The 27,920-nt window shown below is 36.2% G+C and overlaps 1 protein-coding gene across 1 annotated transcript; it reads right to left on the bottom strand.

Moving 5' to 3' along the window:
- Positions 1–24,428: 24,428 nt before the first annotated feature.
- On the bottom strand, positions 24,429–25,643 carry LOC149248892 (uncharacterized). The gene has a single exon (XM_089451337.1). It carries the CDS (start codon positions 25,641–25,643, stop codon positions 24,429–24,431), a length of 1,215 nt encoding a protein of 404 aa, XP_089307463.1.
- Positions 25,644–27,920: the final 2,277 nt, after the last annotated feature.

Here is a 27,920-nt window from a genome sequence, read left to right as displayed (position 1 = left end):
GAATCCCTCTATTGTTATTTTTGTGGCTTTATATTATTATTGTTAGGTCGGTTGGGTTATATTGTGACTCCTTAGACTCCTATATATAGAAAGGAGGCTTTGTCATTGGAATCATCCAAGAATTGTTCATTTATTTAATGTAAAGGAGGTTGCCCCCTCGAAGAGGCTAAATTCTAAGGCGTTGATCTATCTTTTCTATCTTTCTGTGAGCTGGTTTCATAACATATAGATTCTAGTTTTGTTGTGAGGGTATAGCAATGATGAAAGAATTGCATCAATTTTAGGCATCTTATTGTTGTTGTATGGAATCATTCTTGTCTAGTGTTTCCCAAACTTATATAGAGCCATATTTATTATACTTTTATAGTTTTACCTAGATGCTCACTTTTCTGGATTTAGGTGTTTTTCTTAGTACTATTTTCTGCGTAGATTTATCTTTAAAAAAAGCACACAATAAAGAAGGGTTCTATATTTTGAGCAAGGAACACTCTTATAGGTAGGAGGTACTCTATTCTATGAAGCTTCTGTCATGCATGTTAGGTGATTTATCCTAGACAGAGTTCCAAGTCCTTACCTCCTTGGTAAAGACCCTACCGGACAAGACACCAGTGGATAGAGTTCCAAGTCTCTAAATTTTCCAAAAACCCACCTCAGCTTAGCTATCTAGCCTAAAATCCATTACATTCTAGTCATCTATTGGTTATGATTCCATAGAGAAGCCCGATCTAGTTTGGTAGGGCTAGCTACCAAACAAAAAGCTTTTTTTAGTGGTTACCTCTATCGATCTCCTCATCAGCCTTAGACATTATGGAGGATAACAAAGGGCATGACAACTAGGGAGTGCCAAGGTGTTCTAATGAATGCAAGGTTCCCAAGTCATGGAAAAATGCAATGCTAGTTGTGAGGTGATGACTGCCAAGGTGTGTTAGGGAATGTTAGGGCATTCTAAGATGTTCTAGATAGTATGAGAACATGTCAAACAAGCTAAGAGTGCCAACTGCTAAGGCATGCCATGATGTACAATGGTTCCAAGTCCCTGCATCCTCTTCTTCCATATGCTATCCACTTATGATATTTCTTTCGAAATATTTGGTGCATTTGATAGTTATAGATCATTTATAGGTTATAAATGTCTTCAGAGTTTCACTTCTATTTGAGTATTTAACTGAACATATTGATTCTCTTATACATAACTATTTTTCCCTCCACCCAAATTTCATAAATTCAATAACCGTTAGGTAGGGACCTATAAATTCAATGTCACTTTGCCTGTTTAGTAAAATATTTCTGAGACTTAATTTATTGAAAGCTGTAGAATTTATAATTTATGAAGTTTCAACGTCTAATTTTTAAAAATATAATTCTTTAAAGGGTGTTAGCTCAATGGAAGAGCATCTGCTTTACAAGCAGGAGGTTTGTGGTTTGATTCCATTGTGCCCTAACATCCATATGGAATGGCGATGATCAATTTTTGGTGACGAAGGCTCTTTTAAAAATCACCAATGAGCTTTGGTGAGATTTTTCGACCCTCACCAAAAATATGAAATGGTGATGGTCAACGAACACCACCATATATATGCATCAATAATGACGACCCTCAAAGGTCCGTTACCATAAATCATTGTTGTTGATATGAAATGGTGATGGTCATTGTCCATCCTTATAGTCGTTATTCATGACGGACTTTGAATGTGACCATAACACCTATACTTCTAGCAATGCATCTTTTGCTAAGAGTCAATGAACATCACCATATATATGCAATAATAGTGACAGCCATTAAAAATCCATCACAATAAATCATTATTGTTCATATGAATGGTGACGGTAACTATCCGTCATTATAATCAATATTCGTGACGGACCTTGAATGTCACTATAACACCTATACTTTTCATGATGCCACCTTTGGTGATGTTCAGTTTTTGGTAACCGAGGCTATGGCATGTCACCATTACTCATATGCAATGGTCACAGTCACTATCTATCATTATAAATCATTATTGGTGATGAAGTTTGAATGTCACTACAACACCTATACTTTTGGCAATGCCACCTTTGGTGACATTCAGTTTTTGGTGATAGAAGCTACAGTCCATCACCATTGCTCATATGAAATCACAACAGTTGCTATCCATTATTATAAATCATTATTGGTGACGAACTTTGTATGTCACTACAACACCTATACTTTTCATGACGCAACCTTTGGTGATTTTCAGTTTTTGGTGACAAATGCTCTTTTTACCATCACTGATGAGCTTATGGTGACATTTTTCACCCCTCACCAATGTCCTTTTTTCTTGTAGTACCTCCTCAGTTTCCTTACTATGCCCAAATTCATGAGTAAAAATTCTCCCGAGAGCACTATCCTCTCTCTTCCTATATGACTATACATTGTTTCCATTGTCAGGAGTTGGTCCATAAGTATTTTTATTCCACTTGTCAATTAAACTCATGATTATCCTCTCTTGGTCTCTCAGCAATCCTTCATTATCAACCCTCAAGCTAGCCATCTCAGCTCTAAACTAATGCACTATCTCAAAGAAAATCATAGAGGTGGACCAATGTTACTCACCAAAATGCACCCACATTCCCAGATTGGGCCACAGAAAGGGTGCATAAATTGGTCACGTGGGTAAGGAGCTCATATTACCAACTACTCTTTCTGCAATCCTCTCTGTGAAACATCAAGTAAGATTTTATTATAATTTATTTAATTTACCCTTAAATAGGCGATAGTGTTGTAACTAAGGCTTTGATACCACCTGTAACATTCCTCCCATAATTTGTTTTTCATAATGATAAACATTAACTCCATTTAACATTCATTTGTTGCATAAATTTATTTTTTTAGTCATTTACCAAGGTTAATTATTAATACAATAATGTTTGACATAGTCTATATTTGATCTCTCTCTCTTTTGTTGTATATTACATGCAATTTTACATCACGGTAAAGATTTAATATCATGTGCATGCTATTGTTTCATAGATCTTACATAGTATCTAGTTTGTGTACATAGGTTCATTATGGAAGAGTTAAGGTTGACTAGAGTCACAAATTGCAATTGCATATGTTTTGTATCAGCATGGGTAATGGTTGTAAGGTTTGATTGATAAAATTTTACAAGCCACCTTAGTTGAAATTGGCTTAGGAAAATTATAATTTTCTTATGTTTATTCCACCAACATTTTTGGATGGTTAGAAGCCCACATGATAAGGTTATGGGTTTCTATTCTTGAGTCATCATTGATCAACGGTGCTTAGGTTTCAGGGGTGTGGTTGATGGTGGAGGAATGACCTTCTTATTACAAGGTAACTAACTGCCCTCTTTGTACACCACACCATTTCCGATTTACATTGTCTGGTCTTTTGGGCAATCTCCACAACCCTCTCTGAGCCCGTAACTAGGTTCAACTACTGTGAAGATGTTGTGGTATACTTGACCCTCTTTTCTAGCTAGTACCATTCACAACAAAGCTAGAAAATGTATATCCCTTGTTTTGGTTAGGGTGGCTTCACTCAAGTTTGTTTTCTACCATATACCTTTACCTTATTTCTGCTCCCTTACACCTTGTACGAATTGGTCATGGAAACATTTCTTCATCCATTTGAGTTGGATTCCTAAGTGAATTAAATGGAATTCCTATGGTTGTGAGGGAAGAAATACATAGAGTTGTTTCAAGCTTCTTCAACCAACTCAGGAAACTCTACAAAGGGATGATGGTCAATCTTGGATCCCCGCAGACATTCACAATTTTTGTCTTTTACATCTTAGTTATTCTCCATAGTATTCATTCTAATAATGTATTAACGTTTGGGATAGAGATTTGAGAATCAAGGTTCCCTAAGAGTCTTATATGCATGTTATATTCTTACCTTACATTAATTACTCGCAATACTACTACCTCAATGATAATACTAAAAACTATTCCTTTTCTAGGTTGCTTGCAGGTCTAACCTTCTTCTCCTTCGAGGTGAATATCCACTACTAGATACATTTTCTAAGGGTTCATATAATTGGTTCATCATTCTAGGTTCTTACCATATATCTACTTTTCTATTACAGGTTATGCCTAGATGAAAATTGTGTATGTGTGTATCCTTAGTTACGACTAGGGAAATACCCACATTGGCCACCATTTTATCTATGTTATATGTTTTTTCATTGTTCTATCATTATGGCCATGTGACCTTCATAGGTTTTTCTTCTCTTTTTGTAAATGTATCCCATTGATATATGGTATTGTCTCTAGCATTACTAATTGGGGAAATTAGCTAATTTTATTTGGTTTAATGTTGGGGGTTCTAAATTGAATCGAGAGAGCATTGTTGGGTATATGTTATATTCTATCCATGACTAGTTGCAAGTGTGAAGGTGGGTAAAAATTCCCCCTATTCATTGTGTCGAGTGCAACGGGGGGGATCATAGGGGGTACAGAGCCCCCCATTTCGCGGGGTTTCAAGGGTGCAGTAGCCCCCCTGCACGAGGTCTAGGGTACCACCCTAGGAATTTGTTTTTGGACTCTATATTTGGTCGACAGACCTACCTATGCTTTTGTGCATGGTTTTTGCACATGGTTTTTCCCATGATGGTTTATTTCCCATGGTATTTTTTAGATCTGGTGAAGGGAACTATGATTATTTTCTAATCATGGGTTAATGTATTTGCGTTTATGAATGCTTCAACAAGTATATATATGTATTTTAACATTGAAAGGAACATAATGAAAAATCAATCTGGTAGTCCCGGTTTTGGGATCCAGGCGAAATATTTTTGTATTTGTTTTATATTCTCCTCATTTTTTATTTTATGTTTTTAGGTTTTGTGTGTAGGTAATTTCTCTACATTGGTTAAAGCCTACAAGAGTACACTTTTCAGGTGCCCTCTTGACATATAGAGAGTTAGGTCTTTCTCTCAGCTATGTGGAGATGATTCACATATCAGCAAGGGTTTAAGTTAATTATAAATATGATGTGTTGACATTATTTATTACAAGCTTTTTCTTGAGAGAAAAACTCTAGATAGCATTTATGGTTACTATTTTTTACTCAGAGACAGTTTATGTCTTTAAAAAATTAAGTTAAATGAATGGTTTAACCAATTTTCTTCTTTCTTTCCTTTCTGATGGCTTATAGTAATTTTCTTAACACAATGGCTATTAAAATTTTTGGTCTTCCCTTGTAGCACTCTACATATTAGTTATCTAGTGATCTAAATTTGAAATATTATTTTTCTATCCTAAGATCCTCATTAGAAATAAAAAAAATATGCTTGAGGTTTGTACTTGAAAATAGTGAGTAAAAATATGAGTTTTTATGTGTTTTTTCTTAAGTAAATTTCATGAAAATATTTAAACATGAAATCAAAACACTAAATGGAAGCATTAATAAATTAGTAATAGACCAGCCATTGTCAGAAGAGTTCAGCCCTCCTGGGCTACATCTCCTTGGATCAGCTCTAGCGGAATGAACCCTTATCATTATGCTCAATATTTAGAAAAAGAAGAGTACATAAGGTGTTGAAATTGAATGGTTAGTTTCTCCTCGAAAGAAACAACTTTTGTAGAACTTATCACTCCATACACATGTTAACCTACAGGAAAACATGTAAATTTTCAGCAAACTTAGGCATCTTACACCAAGACCCCATACTCCAACATCAAAGACCATCAATAGTACCACAATCCACTTAAAGTGCATAAACAAGTCTCTTCTCCAAAACACATATAGAGAAAAGAAAAATAAAAGTTAAAACATTGATGTAATGGTTGTTGAAAAAATCAAATGGAGGTTGGAAAACCCCTGCAAGGTCATCTCCATCTCCAAACTCCTCCATAAATGGAATCAACACTCTGGTTGACCATGGAACCTATAGGCTTCAATTTTCAAAAGTCCTCCTTTGATCTGGAAACCTACTCCAATGAGTCTAGGATATGCAAAATGGGATACCTAAACCCTTTTTGCATCAAATTTCATCGAAAACTTGAGAATTTATGACATCTCCTAGTTTCTCCACTACCCGCTCTACAATTTTTCACAAAATCTGGCATCATCCTACAAATTCGCCCCATTTTCCAGTAACAAAGCGACAAAATCCCCAGATTTTAGGTGGATATCTAGGACCGTTAATTTTTTCGCCGAGGCCTTAAAACCAAAAGCTTGGTCATATTAATCGTTTGCAAGCATGTTCACATGTGGTTCTTGGTCTTATGATTAGCCAGTAGTGGTGACCTGGGTGGTCACAAAAAATAGTTATTGTTGACAGTTTCGGTGCTCACATAGGGGGCCGTTAAGTCCACCTGCTCCCCCATTCCTTGGTGGCATTAGTCTTTAACATTAACTCGCATCCATAGTAGGTTAAGAAACATAGTGTGAGCATGTTGGTAAGTCATTGGCCTCTACTGTGTGAGGTCACAAGGTCGAGCCCGACCTCTGCCCTGTTTACCATACAAAATTTTGAATGCCATTAGGACGACACATGGCGGCCTCTGGATTAGCCACGTGTCACCTCCTCATTGGCCCAAACCAAAACACATGGACTAATAGGATGATGCCAGATCAACAAAATATTTTGAGAATATTCAAGGAATATTCCCTTTTTCACCTAGGTAGTATGGACTCCCAGTCAGCATCCCTGTGAGCCACCTGCAAATGTTTTTCCTTGTTTCACAAAGTGAACAAATAATGTTTCTAGGAGTATATGACATGCATTTTGCACTAAATGATTTGCATCGGATTCAGGATGACGATATCTACGTGGTTGTTCAGGTTCTAAACCATTCTGACAATTTTGAATTTATGGAAAATTTTGAGCTCCTGATCACTCTTGCCCACTAAAAATTTTTGGTCCCCAAAAGTTCACTTTAAATTGTTCATCATTTGAATGTAAAGTTCCTTTTCTTTTCAAAACTCAACCCAATTGATGATTGTAGTGCCTTGAATTGTACTTTTCTTTGCTCTTCCTCAAGTTGAACTTGAAATATAACCTAACCAAAGAATTCAAGTTCAATGTTCTTCTCAGCTTGTCCTTGTTGCTATGGCCATCAAAAGAAACATGCTTCCTAATAATATTTCCATGTTGCTATTTTGAAAAATCCTTATCAAGTATAAGATTCCAAAATACTTTGACAAATGAATGAAAACAAGTTTCACATGGTGAATACTTGTATAACTTTAGCACTTAACAAATTTGTAATATAATGAATGTGCTACAACTACTCATACAACAGTTTTAGAATGCTTTGTTAAAATACAAATAGAAATGAATTTTACAAGATGGAATAAAATTGACTCCCAAATTTTCCATTCAAATTGACTATCAAAAAGCAAAACTAGCATAACAATGCCCAAAGAAAACATCGTTTCATCTAAGTGATTTGTTAATGAACATCACTTTTACAAATTTCCCAACTATGTGAATATGAAACTAGTGCAAAACAAATATTTACAAACTTCAGTTGGAAAAATAGTCTACCCATTTCTTCCAAAACTAGTAAAATGAACCGTCTATTTGAAATTTTTCTTCTTTTGAAGCTTCTTCAGGGATGGTTGCATCTTGCACCAGTTTTTCTTTTTTCTCTTCATCTTCTGGTTCTTGCATAATTTTCTTGCCCTTGTGAGGATGAAGTTGTGCAAACAATTTCCAACACTTCACCACCCAATTCCCACTGATAATGCAGCGTGTGCAAAATTTCTTTTAAGCTTCTCTTGGCTCACATGTCTTCAAACTTGGATGAGATTTTTTTCTTTTCAGTCTCAATTCCAATAGACATAAACATATTATTGATGATTGCTTTCATTTTATCACACTTATCTACATAATGGTTAGATGAAAGAAAAAAGGTGCATGGAAACACATTCCTCAACATGTTATTCAAATCATCATGTTGTTTTCCATTATGAAAAGCATTTGAATTAACAGGATGATTATACCTCTTTTTGTTGTCCTTTGGCTTATGCTTCTCGTGTGAGAAACTCACATGGAAAGAAGAACTTAGCTTTGTTTCTTATTCAACTTGTTCATATCTCTTTGGAGATGCTTTACAGTTTAGGTCCTCCTTATACTTGTGGAACCAAGCAGGTACCAATTCTAGATGGAAATCCCAACATATTCCCTCCTCATGCCCTCTTTTATTTAAAAAGGAACATGATACCCCTGAGTTGTCACTACAAGACAATTATTCTTTTGCAACATAGCCTAAGCCTTCATATTTAAGCCTCTCCTTTGCCTCAATTGGATTTTTAATGCCTTGATGGTTCAATCCAAGGCCTCCTCCCTTGTAACATATCTTGGTCAAGAGCTTGGATCCAATGGGTTTACTATGTTTTTCAAAGGCTGCAAATGAATTTACATCAACACTTTCATGTAAAGAAGAAGCATGTAAATGCCTACCATTTGCCTCATCTTTTGATTAATGTACAAAGATGTTTTCAAACTCTCTTTCGATTCTGGATGTGTCCTCTTGGACTCTTTTGCTCTCTTCTTTTAGCTCCTTGAATTTGGTTGCCGATAGAATATCATCCTCAACATCATGTGGACAAAAGGTACAAACTTGTCCATCTACCTTCTTTGAGGGACTTTCTACACTAGCATATTGCATAGGAGTTGTAGAAAAGCATGAATATTATGAAGAAGATGGTAGTTTATCACCATTCATGTTACCTTCTTCCCTTGGATATCATTCTCCTCTTTGAGGTCTAGAGATTTCACCTTGAAATTTGGTATTCCTCTCTTCATAGAGAACTTTCACCATTTCTTCGATGTTTATGAAAGCCTTTCTAAAAGCCTACACATCCTCTAGCATTCTTGTAATCTCTCCTCCTTGGGACAAGCTTTTCTTGAAGCTTATACTACAACTTGAGGTAGGACTAGTGGTAGAGATTGTAACAATCTTCCTATCTTTCCAAACCCTTCTCCTCACTTGAGCTTCAAAACACATTCACTTGCAAAAAACACTAAATTCCTTCTTGCAAAAGGAAAACGAGCACTATGATACCAACTTGATCTGAATTTGGTATATTAGTTTTCTATGCTAAGATTTTCATCTGAAATACACAAATGTGCTTGAGGTTTGTACTTCAAAATAGAATGTAAAGAAATGAGTTTTTATGTGTTTTTCTTAAGTTAATTTCATGAAAAACATTAAACATGAAATCAAAACACTGAATGGAAGCATGCACCAATCAGTATTACACTAGCCATTGTTAAAGGATTTCGCCCATCCTGGGCTACATCTCCTTGGATCAGCTCTAATGGCATGACCCCTTCTCATTATGCTCAATGTCTAGAAAATGAAGAGTACATAAAGTGTTGAAATGGAATGATTAGTTTCTCCTTCAAAGAAACAACTTATGCAAGAGTTATCACTCCATACAAATGTTAACCTAGAGTCAAACATGTAATGTTTCCGTAGACATAGGAATCTTACACCAAGACCCCATACTCCAACTTCAAAGAGAACGAGCAATACCACAATCCACTTGAAGTACATAAACAAGTCTCTTCTCCAAAACACATATATAGAAAAGAGGAATAAAATCTACAACACTAATGTAATGGCTACTACAGAAAGCACATGGATGTTAGAAAATCCTTGTAACGTCATCTCCATCTTCAAACTCCTCTATAAACTGAATTAACACTCTAGTTGACCATGCCACCCATCGACTTCAATTTGCAAAAATACTATATAGAAGTGCACCTTTCATCTTGAAAGCCTACTCCAATGAGTCCATAATGTCCAAAAATGGCTACCTAACATCTTTTTTCATCCAATTTGGTCCAAAATTGGAGAAGTTATGACCTCTTCTAGTTTCTCCACTATTTGCTCTATAATTTGCACAAAAATCCAACATCATCCTACAAATTTGCCCCATTTTCCATTAACGGAGCAAAAGATTCCCCGAATTTTAGGTGGATTTGTAGGACTATTAATTTTTCCACCAACGCCTTAAAACGAAAAGCTTGGTTATATGGGGAACATGCTCCCAAGGTTTAGCCCCCAACGGTGGCTCCCTCCCTCCAGTGGTCACAATAACCATTTACAAGCATGTTCACATGTCGTGCTTCATCTGACAATTAGGCAGTAGCAGTGACCTGGGTGTTCACAATGTACAGTTATGGTTGAGGGTCTCTGTGTTCACATTGGGGGGGGGCAGTTAAGTCTGCCTGCTCCCACCAAACTTGGTGGAGTTAGTCTTTAACATTAACCTGCATCTGTAGTTGTTTAAGAAACATAGTGCGAGCATGTTGGTAAGTCATTGAACTATGTTATTGGAGGTCATGGAGTTGAGCCCAGCCTTTGCCTTGTTTGTCATAAAAAATTTGAATGCCATTAGGAGGACAGGTGGCAGCCTCTGACTTAGCCACGTGTCACCTCCTCATTTGCCCAAACCAAAATACATTGACCAGTAGGTTGATGCCAACTCAATAGAATATTCTAAGAATATTCAAAAAATATTCCAAGAATATTCCCTTTGCCACTTAGGTAGTACGGATGTCGAGTCAGCATCCCTGTTAGCCACTTGCAATTTTTTTTTACGTCTTTGACAAAGTGAACAGATCGTGTTTCTAGGAGAATTCAATGTCTGTTTTATGCAAAACAAGTTGCATTGGATTTAGGACAACAAGATCTACCTGGTAATTCAGGTTCCAAACCATTATGACAACTTCGAATTGTTGAAAAAATTTGAGCTCCTGATGGTACAGGGAAAGTATTCTAAGTGTACCTGGTTGTGTCTCATATTTGTGTGAATAATGGTTTGAAGTCATGTTTTCTCCTATTATTGCATTACCATCAATGACAATGGTTTATTATATTTTGATAACTCACTCAGATTTTGAGAAACCAAATTCTTTGTTATAAACGGGTCTTACTCTTAATGGCCATGCATATATTCTAAAAATTCTTTTTTGAGTTTCATTCATAATACATGAAGTCACATTTCCGTTTAATGCACAATCATACTCTTCTTTGAATTAAGTGTAATGTTTATCAGGGTTTTACATGAAATTTTATCTCCTTTCTTCTATTATTTTATCGGTTATTTATTGATTCTATATAGAACACTAAATGTTTTATACATTCAACAATACGAACTCTAGAAATAGAAATCTTGACACCAATTGTCTTATATTTTCCAGAACTATTTTCCTAGAGATGTGGACTGCTACTCTACAAGATTTCAAGAATTTTAATTTATTCTATTATAACCTCAGTAACTAACATGTCTCAAAACATGATATTTATTTCTATTTAAAAATATCATAAGCATAGAGAATGAACCTACCATTCTTTCAACAAATTCTTAGAATCATTCATTTCTCCAAAACACTACTTATATGTTAGATGAATATAGCCCTCCAATGAAAATCATAGTGGAAAAAATGATACTCCACCCAACCAATGAGAACTGGTATCATCTACCAAAACCCCCTAGGCCAATGTCACATTTAGATTAGTTGTTTCTTGACAGAGACCTCACCGGGTCTAGTATAGGGTTCCTCCTACTAGCATCCTACCTCTCTCAAACCACATTTTTTTCTGAGAGAATAACTCAACAACTAATTAAACTTGCTTGGGAAACTACCATGTAGGTTCTAAATCCACAAGGTTGTCTTAGGATTTCCCCTCTCACCCTCTTGGAAAAACCTATTCTTACTTAGATAATTCAACTCTAAGTAAGAAGTTTGTGCAACATATACCCTTTCTCATCTGTCATTATTGGGATTTCCCTCAATAGATATGGAACGTGAATTTTTTCTCTCGCATCATTTTTCCATGAAAATTTTACATGGATGACTAAATGCAGCTTTTATTAATATAAAATACAAACATTTTTTTACATTCACATTCAAGTGTGGCCCCAGAATGGGTCCACTATCCATCAAAATAAATTTACATGAAAGTAAATACAATATATACAATTCACTAAGGAAACCTTTCCTCAAATTTTGCACTCAAAAAAAAAATTATTCATGAGATATTTGATCCTTATGAGTGATTAATAGATCTAGGGTTAAGAAATATTTGTGCTCAAACAACCTTGCCACACTGTATATAAGGAAGTATTCCCATAAACACACCTAATGACTATGCGCAACTCACATCAAGTAGATCAAACTTCACAAGCTGCAAGCTTCCATGTCCCTCAACCTATTAGCCAAGTGGGGTGGAAAAACCCGCCCCTTTCCTCTCTCTCAAAGAACACCACATTCATGGAATTTTACATCAACTTTATATCGAAAGATAAAGTAGTCAAAAGAAAAAAAATACTTTTCAAAATTAGATAGATATGTAATTCTTTAACCATTTAATACACACAAAATATTTTTTTATTGATATTTTCTAAATGTTACATGTGTGTTTAGCTATTTCTATATATGTGTGTGTATATTAATTTATTTATTTTTTGTCTCAACTCCATTTTATATGTCATCATGTATATTAAAATATTCTATTTGTGATCCACATTACATCTTTTTGTTATTTTTTTCTTAATATATTTTGTTATAAATATTACATGTCAACTAAATGTAGAATGAGTTATATAACCTATGATATCATTTATTAAGTAGTGAAGGAATTATATATGTTCTTCATACCAAACATTAAATTGTTTTTTTTTCTAGGTTTAATTCTTTTATCTCTATAAAATTGATGTAAAATTAAGATGAAATTTGAAATATTTCATTTATGGCCAACCTGTTTTTAAATGTTACTATTTTTTATTTTTTTTAATATAAGTGTAATATCTCGTGACATCTCCCTCATACTGAATTGTACAATGCCTCTCTGGACAATATAGTCATACATAAAATATTTCAATGTCAAATAGATATATATATATGTGTGTGTTTCTTTATTTTTCTAATCAATATATTCATTTGGATATGTAATTGAAAGTATATATATATATGTGTGTGTGTGTGTGTGTGTGTGTGTGTGTGTGTGTGTGTGTTGATCTAAAATTATTGTCCTCAAAGGAGTATTTTACATTTTAATATGAAGGTGATGTGTAGTTCTTTCCCTTCCCAATCTTGATTTGGTGTTTTCCCTCTTTAAAATAACATTAACGTATCCTCTAAATGAAAAATAAAAGAAAAATATTTGTTTATAATAAAAAACCATAATGAATAAGAACATTTAATTAGTTTAATTATAATTATCCTAAGAATTCAATGATCCTTGTATCACTCTCATGTATTACAACCTAGTATAAAGTAGATGTGGCAAAAATATTTCATTTTCACTATCACCCACAAATAAGAGATGTCACCGTGCATATAAAGTAACATGACTTTATAAGAAAGATAAAGTAATGGTATTGAAGAAAAATTAAATTTTTAGTTTTAACTTTGATAAAGAAATATAATTCTTATATTTTTAAAAAATGTCTCATTAAATAACTTAATCAAATTATTTAAATATCCAATTTCACTAATTTATTTCAGTATCAACTCTACCTATAAAATAGAAAGATATTAAAATACTCATTTTAATATTAAACATTTTAAATATTTTAATAGCCAAGAAAATCAACTAAAAGTTAAAAATTCAATTATTTATTGGAACAAAACAAAATGCAATTCATTTACCTTTTAATATTAATGTAATGTATAGTATTTAGAAAATCATGACCCATAAAAAAAACCATTAAAAATCATAAATAATATAATTCTAGATGTCAAATTAAGCAATATAAGTATCTGACCAAACAAAACAATGTAACTATAAATAGAGTGTTTAAATACACTTTAAATTTATATTTATATTTATATATATATATAATTTTGAATAATTTAATAGTTGGCTTTTCATGCTAGAACTAATATACTTCACCTATAACCTAAGCTTATGCATAAGTAGACAACTATGCTTTACACATTTTTAATTAATTAAATTAAAAAATAATTTACATTATGTAGATTCTTCTTTTATTTTAATATAAAAGAAAAATGCAGAAGCACGTTAAGAATCTGTCGAGAATATGAAAATTTATTTATTTCTTCGTAACCTTAGCTTATGTATAACTAGACAACTATGCTTTACATATTTTTAACTAATTTAATTAAAAATAATTTACATTATATAGATTCTTCAATTATTTTAACATAAAAGAAAATGCAGAAGCACATTAAGAATCTGTTGAGAATATGAAAATTTATTTATTTCTTCTTAATTAATGGAAGATAGAATGAGAAATATGTGAATTATAAAACTTATTAGGAAGGTACATGATACTATAATCAACCATTAAAATAATGTGCTAATCATACTTCAGATTCTTCTCTGTGGTTCCTTTAAATTGCTGCTAATAGAATATAAACACCTTTCCTATGGTCTACTACATTTGTAATGCGCTAATTATTCTTTACTCTAGAATCTTCTTAGTGATTCCCTTATTGCGTAACATATAAAAGATACGAACTCCTTTCCTTCGTTTTCGGTGGGAATTTAACATATTTTATTTATCCTTAAGAGTACGGTTTTAGATCTTCATGATGCGTGTAAAAGTATCTAGTGAATTATCATACATTAATAAATTGATAGGTCATAGCTGATTCACTTTGCAGTCAAGGGGATAGCATGAACCTCTGAATCTATAATTTTTAGATACAATTTAACTATGAAGGAAAAAAAGCGTCATTTGAAGTTGTTAATGAATAAAAAAGAGTGTAAAACTCTACGATAGATTTGAATAACGTTAGAGATACCAAAGATATTGTTCTCTAAATATAAAATGGGAATTTTTGGTTGATTGCATATATATATATATTAGTACAATCACATTAAAAAATGCAGTCTATATATTTCGATAGACTTATAGCAATTCACAACCAAATTAGTAAATGTGATAGAGAAACACCAATAAGTATTAATAATATAAATCTAATATATTTTTGTGTAAGCTTGATAGTACTTCCCTCTTCTATTAATTATCTATAAGTAGGTAACAAAATATTTTTGGTGGCCTCAACCTGCTAGAAGGAAACCACGGTTGTTGGCCATCGATAAGCATCAAAAGCTGTCCAAAATTTAAACAGTTTGATCCTTACCATCCATGCTAAGTTTGCAACTGTATCTACTATATACTTAATGCTTTGATTTGTAAAATAAAAAATATGCATTAAAAGCATAAAATTTAATTAAAATTTTGTAATAAATTGAATAAGGGTCATACTAAATGAGTATAATATAACTCAGATTATAATAAATATTAGCAAAAATTAAAGCATTAAATTAAAAAATTAAAGAGAAGAAGAAAATTATAAATACCTTTTTTTTTATTAATGGTATGACATAAAAATAATAATAATAAATCTATAAAATAAGTAATTATTTACCTTAAGCTGGTTGGATCCCCACTTTGACAACACTCCATTTCATATTTATAATGCCATTTCTCTTCTTTGTAGATTTAGTCCTTACGATGAGTCTTGATCGACACTCGAAACGTAGATAGCATAAAAATGAATATTGTGGAATATCCGAGCCCAAAGTCTCAAAAACCACACGACAGAAATCTACAAACAATTAAATGAAATGTTATTTGTCATAATAATAAAAATTAACTTTCTAGTACTCTGCATCAGTCATCAAATGACCCAACAGGGGTCAGGTCTTTAGCACTTGACCTAAGCACTTCGTTCTGTTGCGAGGTTTGGATCTTCTTTTCCATTCTCCCAAAATGAAGGTTTTGCTGATATTGTTGTACCTGTACAACATCGATTTCCTTCTGAATTTCCTTTAAACTTGGTTCCTCCTGCCTTGCTTGTTTTGTTTCTTCTCTGACCCTATATGTTGTCATTTCCCTTGCCAACAGATTCTTCATGGCCCAGTACTGCTGGATGGTCTATCTGAACAGTTTTTGGCGGCCTCTAATATGTCCCAGGTAAATAAGTAATGGCTCCCAATCTTCCATTAGAATTTCTTCGTTTTCTGCTTGGCATTGAACTTTGTCTTTGACATTGCTATTACTTTTAGTTGTGCTGGGGTGATTGCATGATAAGCATGCAGTATGTTATACATACTTTCGCCCCCTATTTTTCTTCTACTTTTTCGCTAGTTTTTGCTCGTTGAAGCCACCAGAGACTTTATTGTCTTCTCTTCTTGCTTACCTACTCGCTGACCTCCATTCCTTCGCTATCTTTATTCCTTTTTCACCATCTTTTCCTTCAACAATACCTTTAGTCCCCATCCCTCTCGCGTTCTCACATGTTCCTAATGTCGGAGTGCCAGGGAATGAAGAGTATAGGAGTTAATTAAGCCTGTAATGTTAACATACGTGCATACATTAAGACCAATCCTAATTTCTTTCCTAACATTCTTTCGTTCCTTATAATTCTTCTTTACAACAATCCTACTACAATTTTTCTTCTCAGTAGCTGGCTACCCCCAATTCTCAACAACAGCAGGGTTATAACTTCTCTCCTAAGTTCTAAGGTCCCCATGGATACCATCAACTGGAATCCCCGCAATGGTCCCTCTCCACTCTTAAGAGCTGGCCAGCAAGGATTTCAAATTCCAACGTCAAGAAAGCTGGGTTTTGGCTCTGATTCCACCAAGAGGGCAGACCCTTTACACTTTATATGCAGCAACCCCTCCCTCTTCTCTTTTTGAGGTTCGGGCCACCCTTCTAGTCCATCTCGACTCAGGGTCATTGAGAATGGATTTCCCCTAGGCCATGTCGAGTCCCCCTAGTCTAGATTCCCCCCATTCTTAGTTCCCTGAATCTATTTCCTTCCCTTGGGGTTTGGTAGCCCACCAGTAGCTAGAGTAACCTCATAGGGCATGTCTTACATTTCCCATTCCCCCCCTCTCACCCTCCACTGATTCTTTAAACTACTAGACCTCTGCAGGCTGACAGAGGAGTCATAGCCTCTTCTTAATCTGATACTGCAAAATTTCCCTATGACAATTATCAATTTCTTTCCCCCAGTTCTGAGTGACCCTTCAAACCCTCCGCACCCCTGCCACCTTCCATGAAATGCAGTCAACTCATGTCCATACATTAACAACAAACAATTGAACCCAAATTCACATATTTTTTTAGTTCTTTCAACAATTAAGAAACAATACATCAACATCTTAAGAAAAGGCCAACATTTTCCTATTACGTTCGACACTACCCTCCTTTTATGCCAAACTTTCCTCCAGTTTTGAGACATTGGTGCCAAATCTTAGGGAAGTTTGGTTTACTTACCAGTTTTGTTCCAGGTTGATGTGGGTTGAATCTAGATGCCGATGACGCCCCCTTCTCCTACTCTCCTCTGAGCTTCCACCCGCAGTGCCTGCCTCTCGTTCCCCTTTCACACTTTGCATGCATTCACCCATCTCTCTTGCCAACTTTTTTATTTAATGTTCACCCACCTACCTGTTTGCATTCCCAAGGCATCCTCCACTTGCCTCCTTTTCTCAGCTTCTTCCACCTCCTTCGTGTAGGGTCCTTGAATGGGCCATCCACATACTCTCTTCATTATTCCTTCTGTCATAACAGTATTTCCTCTAGATCCAGGATCCCTTCAAACCCTGATTGGCGGTTTTGTCCCCCTTCCCTATCTTTTCCCAGGATCTCCCTAAGAATGTTCATTCCTTTGTTTTGATTTTTCCTTGTTTCCAGAGATGTCAAAGTTGCTTATCGGTTTGACACATCCCCAATTTACTACGAAATCAACTATCGGTTTGACACATCCCCAGTTTCCCAAGATCATAGGACATGTGTGAGGATGATGTATTCTATCCCTTGTACCAGGATTCCTATTTCCTGGACTAATCTAGCCGTTCTCCAGCTCTTGCTTATTTTTTCCCATTAGGTTCCCTCCTGGAGTTTTTTCACTCTGTCAATAACTAATGTGGAGTCCCCTTCCACCACCATCTTCTAATATCTTTCCCTTCAATAGATTTCTAGTCCATGTTTGAGTGCGTTGAATTTTTCTTCATTGTTTCTCACTATTCCACAGTCCATTGAAAACAACCAGATTGTTTGGCACTGGTGATTTCTAAACACTTCTTCTAGTCCCTCTTCTCCTAGATTTCATTTGGTAGCTTTGTCAAAGTTTAGTTTTCTAAAATCCTCAGGAGGGAAATCAAGGTATGATAGCGATTGAAGGGGTGTAGGTTTCAGCATCCAGGAGTTAGGTATCAGCATTTGTGGATTCAGATTTAGCATCTCCATTATTCGTCTCTCCTGTGGTGTTGTTTCCTAGTACTATGGGTACCATTTCTCAGCCAAAATAGTTTCACGGATATTCTGAATTATTAGGTTCCATACCTCCGTAGCTATCCTTTTTTCGTCTTTGAAGATTCTTCATTTTCTTTCTTTCAACACCACCCACAAGAAAAATCCTAAGGAGATGTTCCAGGCTCGGTTAAGGATGGGGCTCTGGTAGATTTTATTCCTCCAATTTTCCATTATTGTTTTTTTGCTTTAGTAATCTCTATCCGAGTGTCCAAATAAAATTTCATGATTCTACCATAGGGCATTGCTCTATATACTGATATTTAGTATATGTTCGATTATTTCCATTTTTCCATGCATGTGCAACAAACAGATGGTCCTTGCATCCCTCTTTTCTGTAGTTTGTCCCATGTTAGGGTGCGGCCATGGAGGACCACCCACAGGAAGAAAGCTACTTTTAGCCATAGTTGATCCTTCCATATTCATTCCCATATGCGTAAATCTTGTTGTTTTTGATGTTCTGCTTCCAGGTAGTACCCTTCTTGTATAGTAAACATTCCTTTAATTTTATATCCCCACCATATAATATTGCTTCTCTCTATTATCATTATTCTTCTAGAGGCCACCTCTTTATCATAGGTTTCTCATTGGAGAGAGTTTGGTGTATCTGTCTAGTATTGTTTCCTCTTCCATTTTCTCCATATTAATCCTTCTTCTGCTTCCCATAATTTATTGATCGTTTGATTTGTTGGTTGGTTTGTGTTTAATAATATTTCCACTAGGTCCTATCTACTGAATAGTTTTTCCCTCTATTTCTAGGCATCTCGACAGAGCTTGGCCTTATCCCCTCCACTTATCTCCCAGAAGCAGTGGTTTCTTATCAATTCTCTATTTTATACTACTAGGTTCCATATAGCCGGTCCCTTTGTATTTTCTTGGGCTCTCAGACTTCCTTCGGTCATCCTAGGAATTTCGTATTTTCTTCCATAGGTTTCTTTCCATGATTCATTACCTCATTGTATCCATATCCACCATAGTTTTTCCCCCCATAATCTGGTTCAGAGTCTACAGGTCTCAAAGGCCCAGAACCCTTGCTTTTGTCGGCTTCGTTAGTGAGTTCCAGGAAAGAAGAGCCTATTTATTTGTTGTTTGTGGCCCTTGCCATAGGAATTTATTAAATATATTTGTCATATCACTGAAAATAGTTTTGGGCACTTCTACAATTAAGAGATGGTAGATAGGAAGTGATTGTAACACTTCCTTTAGAATGATGACTCCATTATCCATGTTAAGTGCTCAAAAGGTCTAGTTTTGAAGGTGACCTTCAATCTCATCCAAGAGAGCCTTCCAATTTGCTAATCTAAGTGGGTTAAAGCTTAAAGAAATCCCAAGTTCTTTCGATGGTATGGTTCGTATTCGAAATCCCATTACTCTTACCAGAAAGGCTTGAGATTTAGCAGTTGTATTAAAGAAAAGGATATCAAATTTATCTTTATTGATTTGAGCTCCTGATGCATTCATGAAACCTTGTACTGTGGCCAAGATGGACATTCATTCCTTGAGAGTAGCTTGATAGAACATTATAATTTCATCAACAAAACATTGATGAGTTAAAGGAATATCATTTCGCAACATGCGCAGAACTTTAAATAGTCCTACTTGAACTTTTTCTTTGACATATCTTCCTACAACTTTAGCTGTTAAAATGAACAGAAAGGGGGATATCAGGAATCCTTGCCTTAGCCCTCTTGTTTCGTTGAAAGCCTCGGATGGTGCTCTATTCAGTAGGATAGAGAACACAAGGCTCAATATTAAAGAAGGGACCCAATTTATCCATCGAGGGTCAAATCCAAAGTATTTCAGGCTACTTTAGAGGTAGGTCCAGCTTAAACGGTCATATGATTTCAACAAACTTATCTTGATCATCATCCCTTTGGCTTTGATGTTCTTAAGGAAGTGGATTGCCTCTTGAGAAGAAACTATACCATCCAAAAGTTCCCGCCCCTTAGCAAAAACTAGTTTTCTCTTAGGAGATTAATGTTGGAAGGATCAGTTTGAGATGATTTATCATTATAGTTTAGAGGACTTTATAAATTACATTGCATAATGTTTTAGGTCTAAACCCCTAGGGCTCTTCAGAGTGATCATATTTTGGAATAAGAGAAATAAAAGTTGAGTTTAGGGTAGAATGTACCTTTTTTGTTATTTTGGATTCTTCCACTACTACCAGGATGTATTTTCCTAGAATCGTCCATGTTGCCTGAAAATATTCTGTCGTGAAGCCATCGTGACTAGGCACTTTTTTCTTTGCCAGTCCTTTGACTACCTCCTCTACTTATTCCAAGGTAATAGCCATCATTAGTGCTAATTTATGGTCCCTTCTTACCAAATGGAGGATATGCCTGGTTATCCTATTTATTGCTTTTGACCTGTCACGTTTCAGTTCTGTCATTATGTTTTAGAAGTGATTCACAACCAAATTTTCCATCTCATCATTTTGCACTAGCTAGTTTCCTCCCTGGTCTAGTAATCAAAATATTCAATTGTACTATATATGTTGTATCATTTCTTTGTGGAGGAATATGGTGTTCCTTTCTCCTTCCCAGAGCCATTGGACTCTCAATTTCTGTTTCCACAAGATTTCTTCTTGCTTCCTCCTTCCCTCAATCCTAGTTAGTAGCTTTCCTTCTTCCTCCACTAAGGGTTCCGAGTGGCCATTTGTTATCATCTATTGTTGAACTTGTTGCATCCTAGTTTGTAGCAGTTCCTTATCTTGCTGAATATTTCCAAATTCTTCTTTATTCCATTTCTTTATTTTTCCATTGATTTCTTTCAGGTGTAGCTGAAATGTATACATTTTATTCCTCCCTTGTTTTATACTTGATCTTCACCTTTCCTTCAATTTTTATAAGAAGGCAGGGTCATGAATCCATAAAGCTTTGAACCAGAATGTCCTATTGTTCTTCCCTTGTTTCATGTCTACTTTCAGCCTAATTTTCTAGTGGTCAGATCCCATACATGGAAAGATTGACACTTCATAGTATACATCCCTACTTATTAAATTTTCCATTGCAAATAATCGATCTAACCTTGAAGCTACTTGGTGGGTTCCTCCTTTACGGTTGTTCTAAGTATGAGTTCCATTGATGATCAGAATATCTACTAGATGTAATTCTTATTGCATGTCCCTAAGCTACTCCATTTTTTGTTCTTCCCTTCTTATCCTACCTTTTTTTACTTCCAATGATGTTATTAGGCTAAAATCCTCTCCTATTAGCCACATTTTTTCTGCATGCATTTGGCTGAGTTTCTGAATGCTCTAGATAAAGCTTTCCTTCTCTTGGGGAGTGTGTGGGCCATATACTTCTGAAATGATGATCCATTATTTGGACCCTATGTTAAGAAAATTTTCAATCAAAATTCTCGTCATTCCTATCCAGTAATCCACCATTTCCTCGACAAGATTCCATAATATTGTGATTCCACGTACACTTCATTTTGCATATAATGCTACTACTTCATATATTAGTTTCATTTTATGTAGTATCTCCTCTATTGTTTCTCCTGATACCTTTTTTTCCTATACGAGAACTATTTGAGGCTTTTCCTCTTCCAAATGATCTTGAAAGTACCTATGTTTTCCTCAACTTTTAAGGCCCATTATGTTCCATGAGATCACTATCATTGGTTAACTTTATTAAGTTTTTGGAATACTGCTAAGAGCGATACTACCCTTCCTGTGTTTACCAGCATCTCTCCCATTATGAATTGACTCCTGTAGATTTATTCTCCCCATTTTCTTTCCTCCTTTACTTTGGCTATGTTGTTCCTGGGAAGTTTCATGTTGCATGCCGAGTTTCTCTGCTATGTCTCCTTGTCTCTATCCTTGGGTAACCATGTATTGTTGGAAAGTTTCTTTGTACAATTTATTTTGATCCTATGGAATGAATCTTTCATCGAGGTGTCTCCACTCATTCAAGAGTCTTTCTAGAACTTCTTCTTCCATGCTCAACTCATCCCTCACTGCATTAGCTTCCATTGTGGTGAGATCTACTGGATATTGCTCTACTTTTTCTGTCAAATCTATTTGGGAGTTTATCTTTGGGGTGGTCGATGATTTAGGATGAATGTTATCCTTTTCTTTTTCATGATTCTCCATTGTTTCTATCCCATTTATTGTTTCTTCCTCTTCTTGTAGCACCTCATATCTATTATTGTTTTCCTTTTCCTTTTGGTTATGGTTTCCTAGATTTTGCTGCACTCTTTTTGTCTTCTTCTTATGCATTACCTCTTTGAACACCTTGTTTGCCTCTTATGGGGGATTCTTTTGTTTCTCCTTTAGGTTTGGCTGTTCTTCTTGGTTCATCGAGCATGCCTTGTATAACTGGCCCTACTCATGACATTGGTGGTAGTAGAACACGATGTACTTATAATCAAAGGTCTGCTGCCATATTTCTTCTTGATATTCTAGTTCTACCAATTTAAGGAAGGGTTCCGAAATATTCATATAAAACATATCCGGACACATGAGGTATATCATCCCCTCCGTGTGGATTCTTCTATTTTTTCAAATATACCTATTGAATTACCTATTCCATCTAACATTTATCGGTCCCAAAAATCCATTGGGAGTCCAAAGAGTCAGACCCAAACAAGGGCTGCTTCCTCCTAATATCTCATAAACATCCATACATCATGTTCAAAATATGGACCATTTTAAAAGACCCTTTCCTTATCCTATAGGTTTAAGAATATCGATAAAAAATCCTCTAGCTCCCAGCTTGAGTTCTACATGGCATTTTGGCTTCTATTTTTGTTGGATCCACTTTGTCAGTTCTTTCTCCATCGGCCAGACTCTAATGAATTTGCAAATCATCGCATGATCCTTCATATAACTACGATATTTCTCCAGTCTTTTCAGAGGTATTACAAATCTTGGCTTCTCTGTTGCACATCGAATGCACTTCCCTCTACTTAATGCTTGCCATCAAGCTCTGAGGACATGACCATCATTAGGGTCGATGAATTCATGGGAACCTAGCTAATTTCTAGTTTCCTCTCTTGATTCACCTATTGTTACTTTCCGATACAAGGGTATCTCTCCCCTACCCCACCACAGCCCATTGAGGCTTGCATGTCTCCTCTATCGATCCGCAATCATTCGTTTAAAGGTTGTGCCTTCAATATTGTCAGGGTTTTAGAGGCCATCAAACCCTAGGTGTATTTCATCGCTTGCAGAGCATTCCTTACTTTGTTACCTTTAATATAATTGTAAATTTAAATATAAATAAAGTATAAATCTAATATTAATCATGATACTAACATTCATATTAGTCAATATATAACAATAAAAATAATAACAATATTACAAAATTAACTACTATAATAAAAAAATTACAAATTTGTATTAAAAATGTTAATCATATTAAATATTAGATGGTGTTAACTCTTTTTCTATTATTGATTATTGATTATTTAATTAACATTTATATTAATTTTGATATCAATATTAATTAATAAGTATTAATAATAATCAATTAATAATATTAATTAATTAACTAATACATTTTTTTTTTTTTCCAAAGAAAAAACGAACTTTTTTTATAAGAAGTAAAAAAAGTTACATGCAGATGAGTTAACATTCTGAAATGTCTGCCTAATAAAAGGCCAGCCTCCTCTAGAGAGGATCCTCAGCACACCTACCTCGTGCTGCCCAGAAGTAAAAACACAAGCCCTCGGCCTAGACAGCCGAAACCAAAGGATGAAAACATAGTCCAGATGACCCAGATCCAGCTGGGCCTCCTTTCAAAAGGAAAACAACCCAGCTGATCCATACCCAAGTATCATAAACACAACAACTCAACAAAAACGGAGCATCAATGTATCTGAAAGTAGTAAAATAAACAGGAGTTTTTTAGACTAGTGCTACTAGATTTCCATGAAAAAACAACAGAAAGAACTCTAGAGCAACTAGCAAAAAGAAAAGCTATGCATATGGAGGGAGATCCGACACACGGATCTGTTCCTGGATCTGCTCAGTTATTCTCCACGAGCCTAGATCTTGTTGTAGACCTGCCTTAGAAAGCCCATCTGCGACCTCATTGAATTCCCTGTATATATGTTCAATGGAGAAGACATTAAACTGCTGTTTTAAAGATTGTATTTCTTCTAAAAGGGGCAGCAACATATAATTCTGACATCTGAATTTCCCAATGACCCAGTTTATAACATTCAAAGAGTCTCAATAAATCTGAATGGTGTGGATGTTTTTTTGGATGAGCCAACAGAGCAGAAGTTTTAAGGCAGAGAGTTCAGCAAAGTTATTTGATCCCGTTCCAGTTCCAACCGCAGCCTTTAGAGTGTGAGCGTTATTAATGTGAATGCATATCCCAGCACCCGTAATGTTATTTTGAGCAGCACCGTCGAAAAAAGCCCACGGGATCCCTTCCCGAATATTTGGTGCTGTTCTCTGATTTCGATTGTTTTGCTCCTCATTCAAGGGAATGCTATCAAAAATGGCGATGCTTTGAACGGCCACTGCAGCCACGGGAGATAACTTTTCTCTAAAAATGCTACGATTTCTTGCAAGCCAAACACCCCAGCAGATGATGGGGGGCAAATTCCTCAAGTTCCTCTCCTGAAAATGATTCCACCAGTATTCCCAGGTTGCATTTAAATCGACCCCTTCCCATCTTAGTTTTACATTCAGGAGCCTTTCTGCCTCTATCCAAATCTGTTTTGTGAACGGACATAGCAAGAAAAGATGGTCAATGGTTTCTTCATCCGTGAAACACAGAGGGCATCTGCCTGGTCCCTGTTTAAACCGAGCTTGCAGAACATCCCAGGAAGGGATTTTATGGTTTAAAGCACACCAGAAAAAAATCCTAGATTTTTTTGGGCATTTTAGCTTAAACAAAGGTTTTGACCACCAAACAGGAGGAGTCCATCCTTTATTCTTCACCAAGAAGATATAGCCAGCCTTTGGGGAGTAGAGTCCTGATTCAGCATGTGCCCAGACCAGAGAATCTAGCCTATCCATAATTCTGACATTTGATCTTCTCAACTCCTGAATATAACGCTGCCAATCATCTCGCCAAAAGACATTTAGGCCAATATCCTCTCCAGTCTTCCAGGCCTGGCCCCAAATAGAAGTCTGCTCCATACTAGCTATCTGATTTAAACTTTTTATACCCATGCCCTCCAGATGAGTAATCAGTTCCGGGGAAAGGGCAAAATCTTCACTGCAACCTACCCAAGGGTCTCTGCCAATCCTCAGACTTTCTCCATTCCCAACTCTCCATGCCAAACCTTGTTCAATTACCTTAAAAGCCTCCGAAGTGGCTTTCCAAATGACTGAGCAATTCCTCCCTTTCTTATTAGGCCTTCTTATCCAATCTTCAATTGGGATGGGATCAATGTATTTCCTTTTTACCACCTTCGTCCAAAGATTCTCCATTGTTATGATTCTCCATCCTGATTTAGCAGCTAGAGCCTGGCTAAAATCTACAAGATTTTTTAGCCCCCAACCTCCCCAATCTTTTGGCCTTGCGATTTTGTCCCATGCCACCCATGGGAGAACAGACTCTTCCTTGGACCCCGACCAAAGAAATCTACTGCAAAGCTACTTTATTTTGTGGAGGATTCCTTTGGGTATCCATGTCAAGGCTGCCCAGAAAACTGGTATAGCCTGCAGTACTGAATTCACCAAAGTGAGTCTTCCAGCCCTCGACAGCCATTTGAAACTCCAATGGGCAATTTTTTGTTCAATCTTTGCTACTAACCAATTCCAGTCCTCCTTCCTGTAGGAGGTTGGCTTGAGCCAAAACCCAAGGTATTTAAAGGGCTGCTCCATATTACATGTTCCAAAGGGCAGCTGAGTCTCAATTGTTGTCTCCTCTTGCCTACTGAAACCCTCAAAAATCAGCTGAGACTTTCTGTCATTTATTTTAAGTCCTGTTGCTTTTAGAAACAGATCAAGTATAGACTTTAGCTCTAATATTTCAGATATATTCCCATTTGTAAACAACAGAATGTCATCAACGAAAAGCAGATGGGTGATGAAAAGGTTAACAGCAACTTCCAAACCTTTGATCAAGCCTGAACTTTTAGCCTTTGAGATAAGCCTACTTAGACCTTCTGCCGCAAGGAGGAAGAGCAGAGGGGAAAGCGGGCACCCTTGGCGAAGTCCTCTTTGGCTCTTGAAGAAATGGGAAGCAGCTCCATTTATCAGAACAGCAAAATTTACATTTGTGATGCATCCCATGATCCATCTAATGAAACCTGCTTGAAAACCAAGGTGCATCAAAAGCATCTTGAGATATGTCCAATTGACCCTGTCATAAGCTTTGGCTAGATCAATTTTAAGCACTGCCCCCTTCTTATTTGCCTGCCTGAGACTGTGTATTGTTTCTTGTGCTACTCCAATAGCCTCATGGATCTGCCTCCCGTTTAGGAAGCCAAATTGTTCCTTTGAGATATAGCAGGATAGGATAGGTTTCAGGCGTACCGCAATAATCTTTGCTATAATCTTGTAGATGGTATTGCATAGAGAGATAGGCCTGAAATCTTCAAAAGAGCCAGGATCCTCTTTTTTCGGAATGAGGGCAATGAAAGTTGCATTGAACGGCCCATATATTTCTCCTTTAATTCTAGACTCCTCCACCACCTCAGAAAGTTCTGCCCCAATGGATTCAAAGAAATGAGTGAAAAGTTCTATGGACCAGCCATCAGGTCCATGACTTTTGTCTTTTGCCATGGACTTTATAACACTCTCAACCTCCTCTTTTGTCACCTCTCTAAAGAGGTCTTCTGCCTCCTCCTCCTCCACAAAACGAGGAAAGGCCTGAGCAGTTCTGATGATTTCTGGTAGATTAATATCCCCCGGATCAGCAAAGAGGGACTGAAAGTGATCTTTCCCCATAGCAGACAGATCTTCGAACGAAGATGCCTCCCTACCTTCCGAGTCCCTCAGCTTCCAAATAGTGTTTGCATTCCTCCTCCCTTTTGCATAGTTGTGGAAAATTTTTGTATTTTCATCCCCTGCTTTTAGCCAGATAGCTCTGCTTTTCAACCTCCACTCTTCTTCTTTATCCAATAAAATCTTCGCCCTCTTCTTTTCCAACTCCAAAATTTTCTCTTTAGATTCCAAAGATGCATAGGTGCCAGCCTCTGGTTCTTCCAGAACCCTCAGGGCTTCATCAATGCTTACTAAATCTTCAGATTGTTTCCTCCTCCTTTCAGAGGCCCAGACAATGGTTGCTTTCTTCAACCTTTTTAAATTTTCCATGAACCTCCCAGCTTTGCTCCCCTCAAGGTCAGGTCTCGGGTGCCTCCAAGTTTCATGGAAAAGCTTTATGTAAGATTCCTCCTGGAGCCAGAGAGCATTGAATTTGAAAGGCGAGGCCGGCTTATGAGGGGGCTTTGAGAACTCAAGGAGAATGGGGAAGTGATCTGAAATTCCACCTTCCCCTACCCACTGCCTGAATAACGGAACCAGAGATGCCAATCTCTCGCTGATGAGGAACCTATCCAACCTTTTAGCAATTCTATGCTCCCCAGTCCTCCTGTTTCTCCAAGTAGGTTTAGCTTTTATGATGTTTACATCAATCAGCTGATGAGACAAAAGAGCATTTGTAAAGAAATCCGTCAAAGGATCCTCCCTTGCAAGAGGTCCCCAGGCTTCCGAAGTTCCCATGGAAAAATTAAGGTCTCCTCCAATGATGAGATTCTTGTC

Source organism: Pinus tabuliformis, chromosome 7, assembly GCF_031772625.1.
Source record: "Pinus tabuliformis cultivar Carrire ecotype Pingquan chromosome 7, CPIR1, whole genome shotgun sequence".
Classification (NCBI taxonomy): domain Eukaryota; kingdom Viridiplantae; phylum Streptophyta; class Pinopsida; order Pinales; family Pinaceae; genus Pinus; species Pinus tabuliformis.
This window is presented reverse-complemented; position numbering and strand designations above follow the sequence as displayed.

Excerpts from the sequence above, each read along its gene's own strand:
- LOC149248892 (XM_089451337.1), bottom strand. The coding sequence starts at position 25,643 with ATGGAGAATCTTTGGACGAAGGTGGTAAAAAGGAAATACATTGATCCC.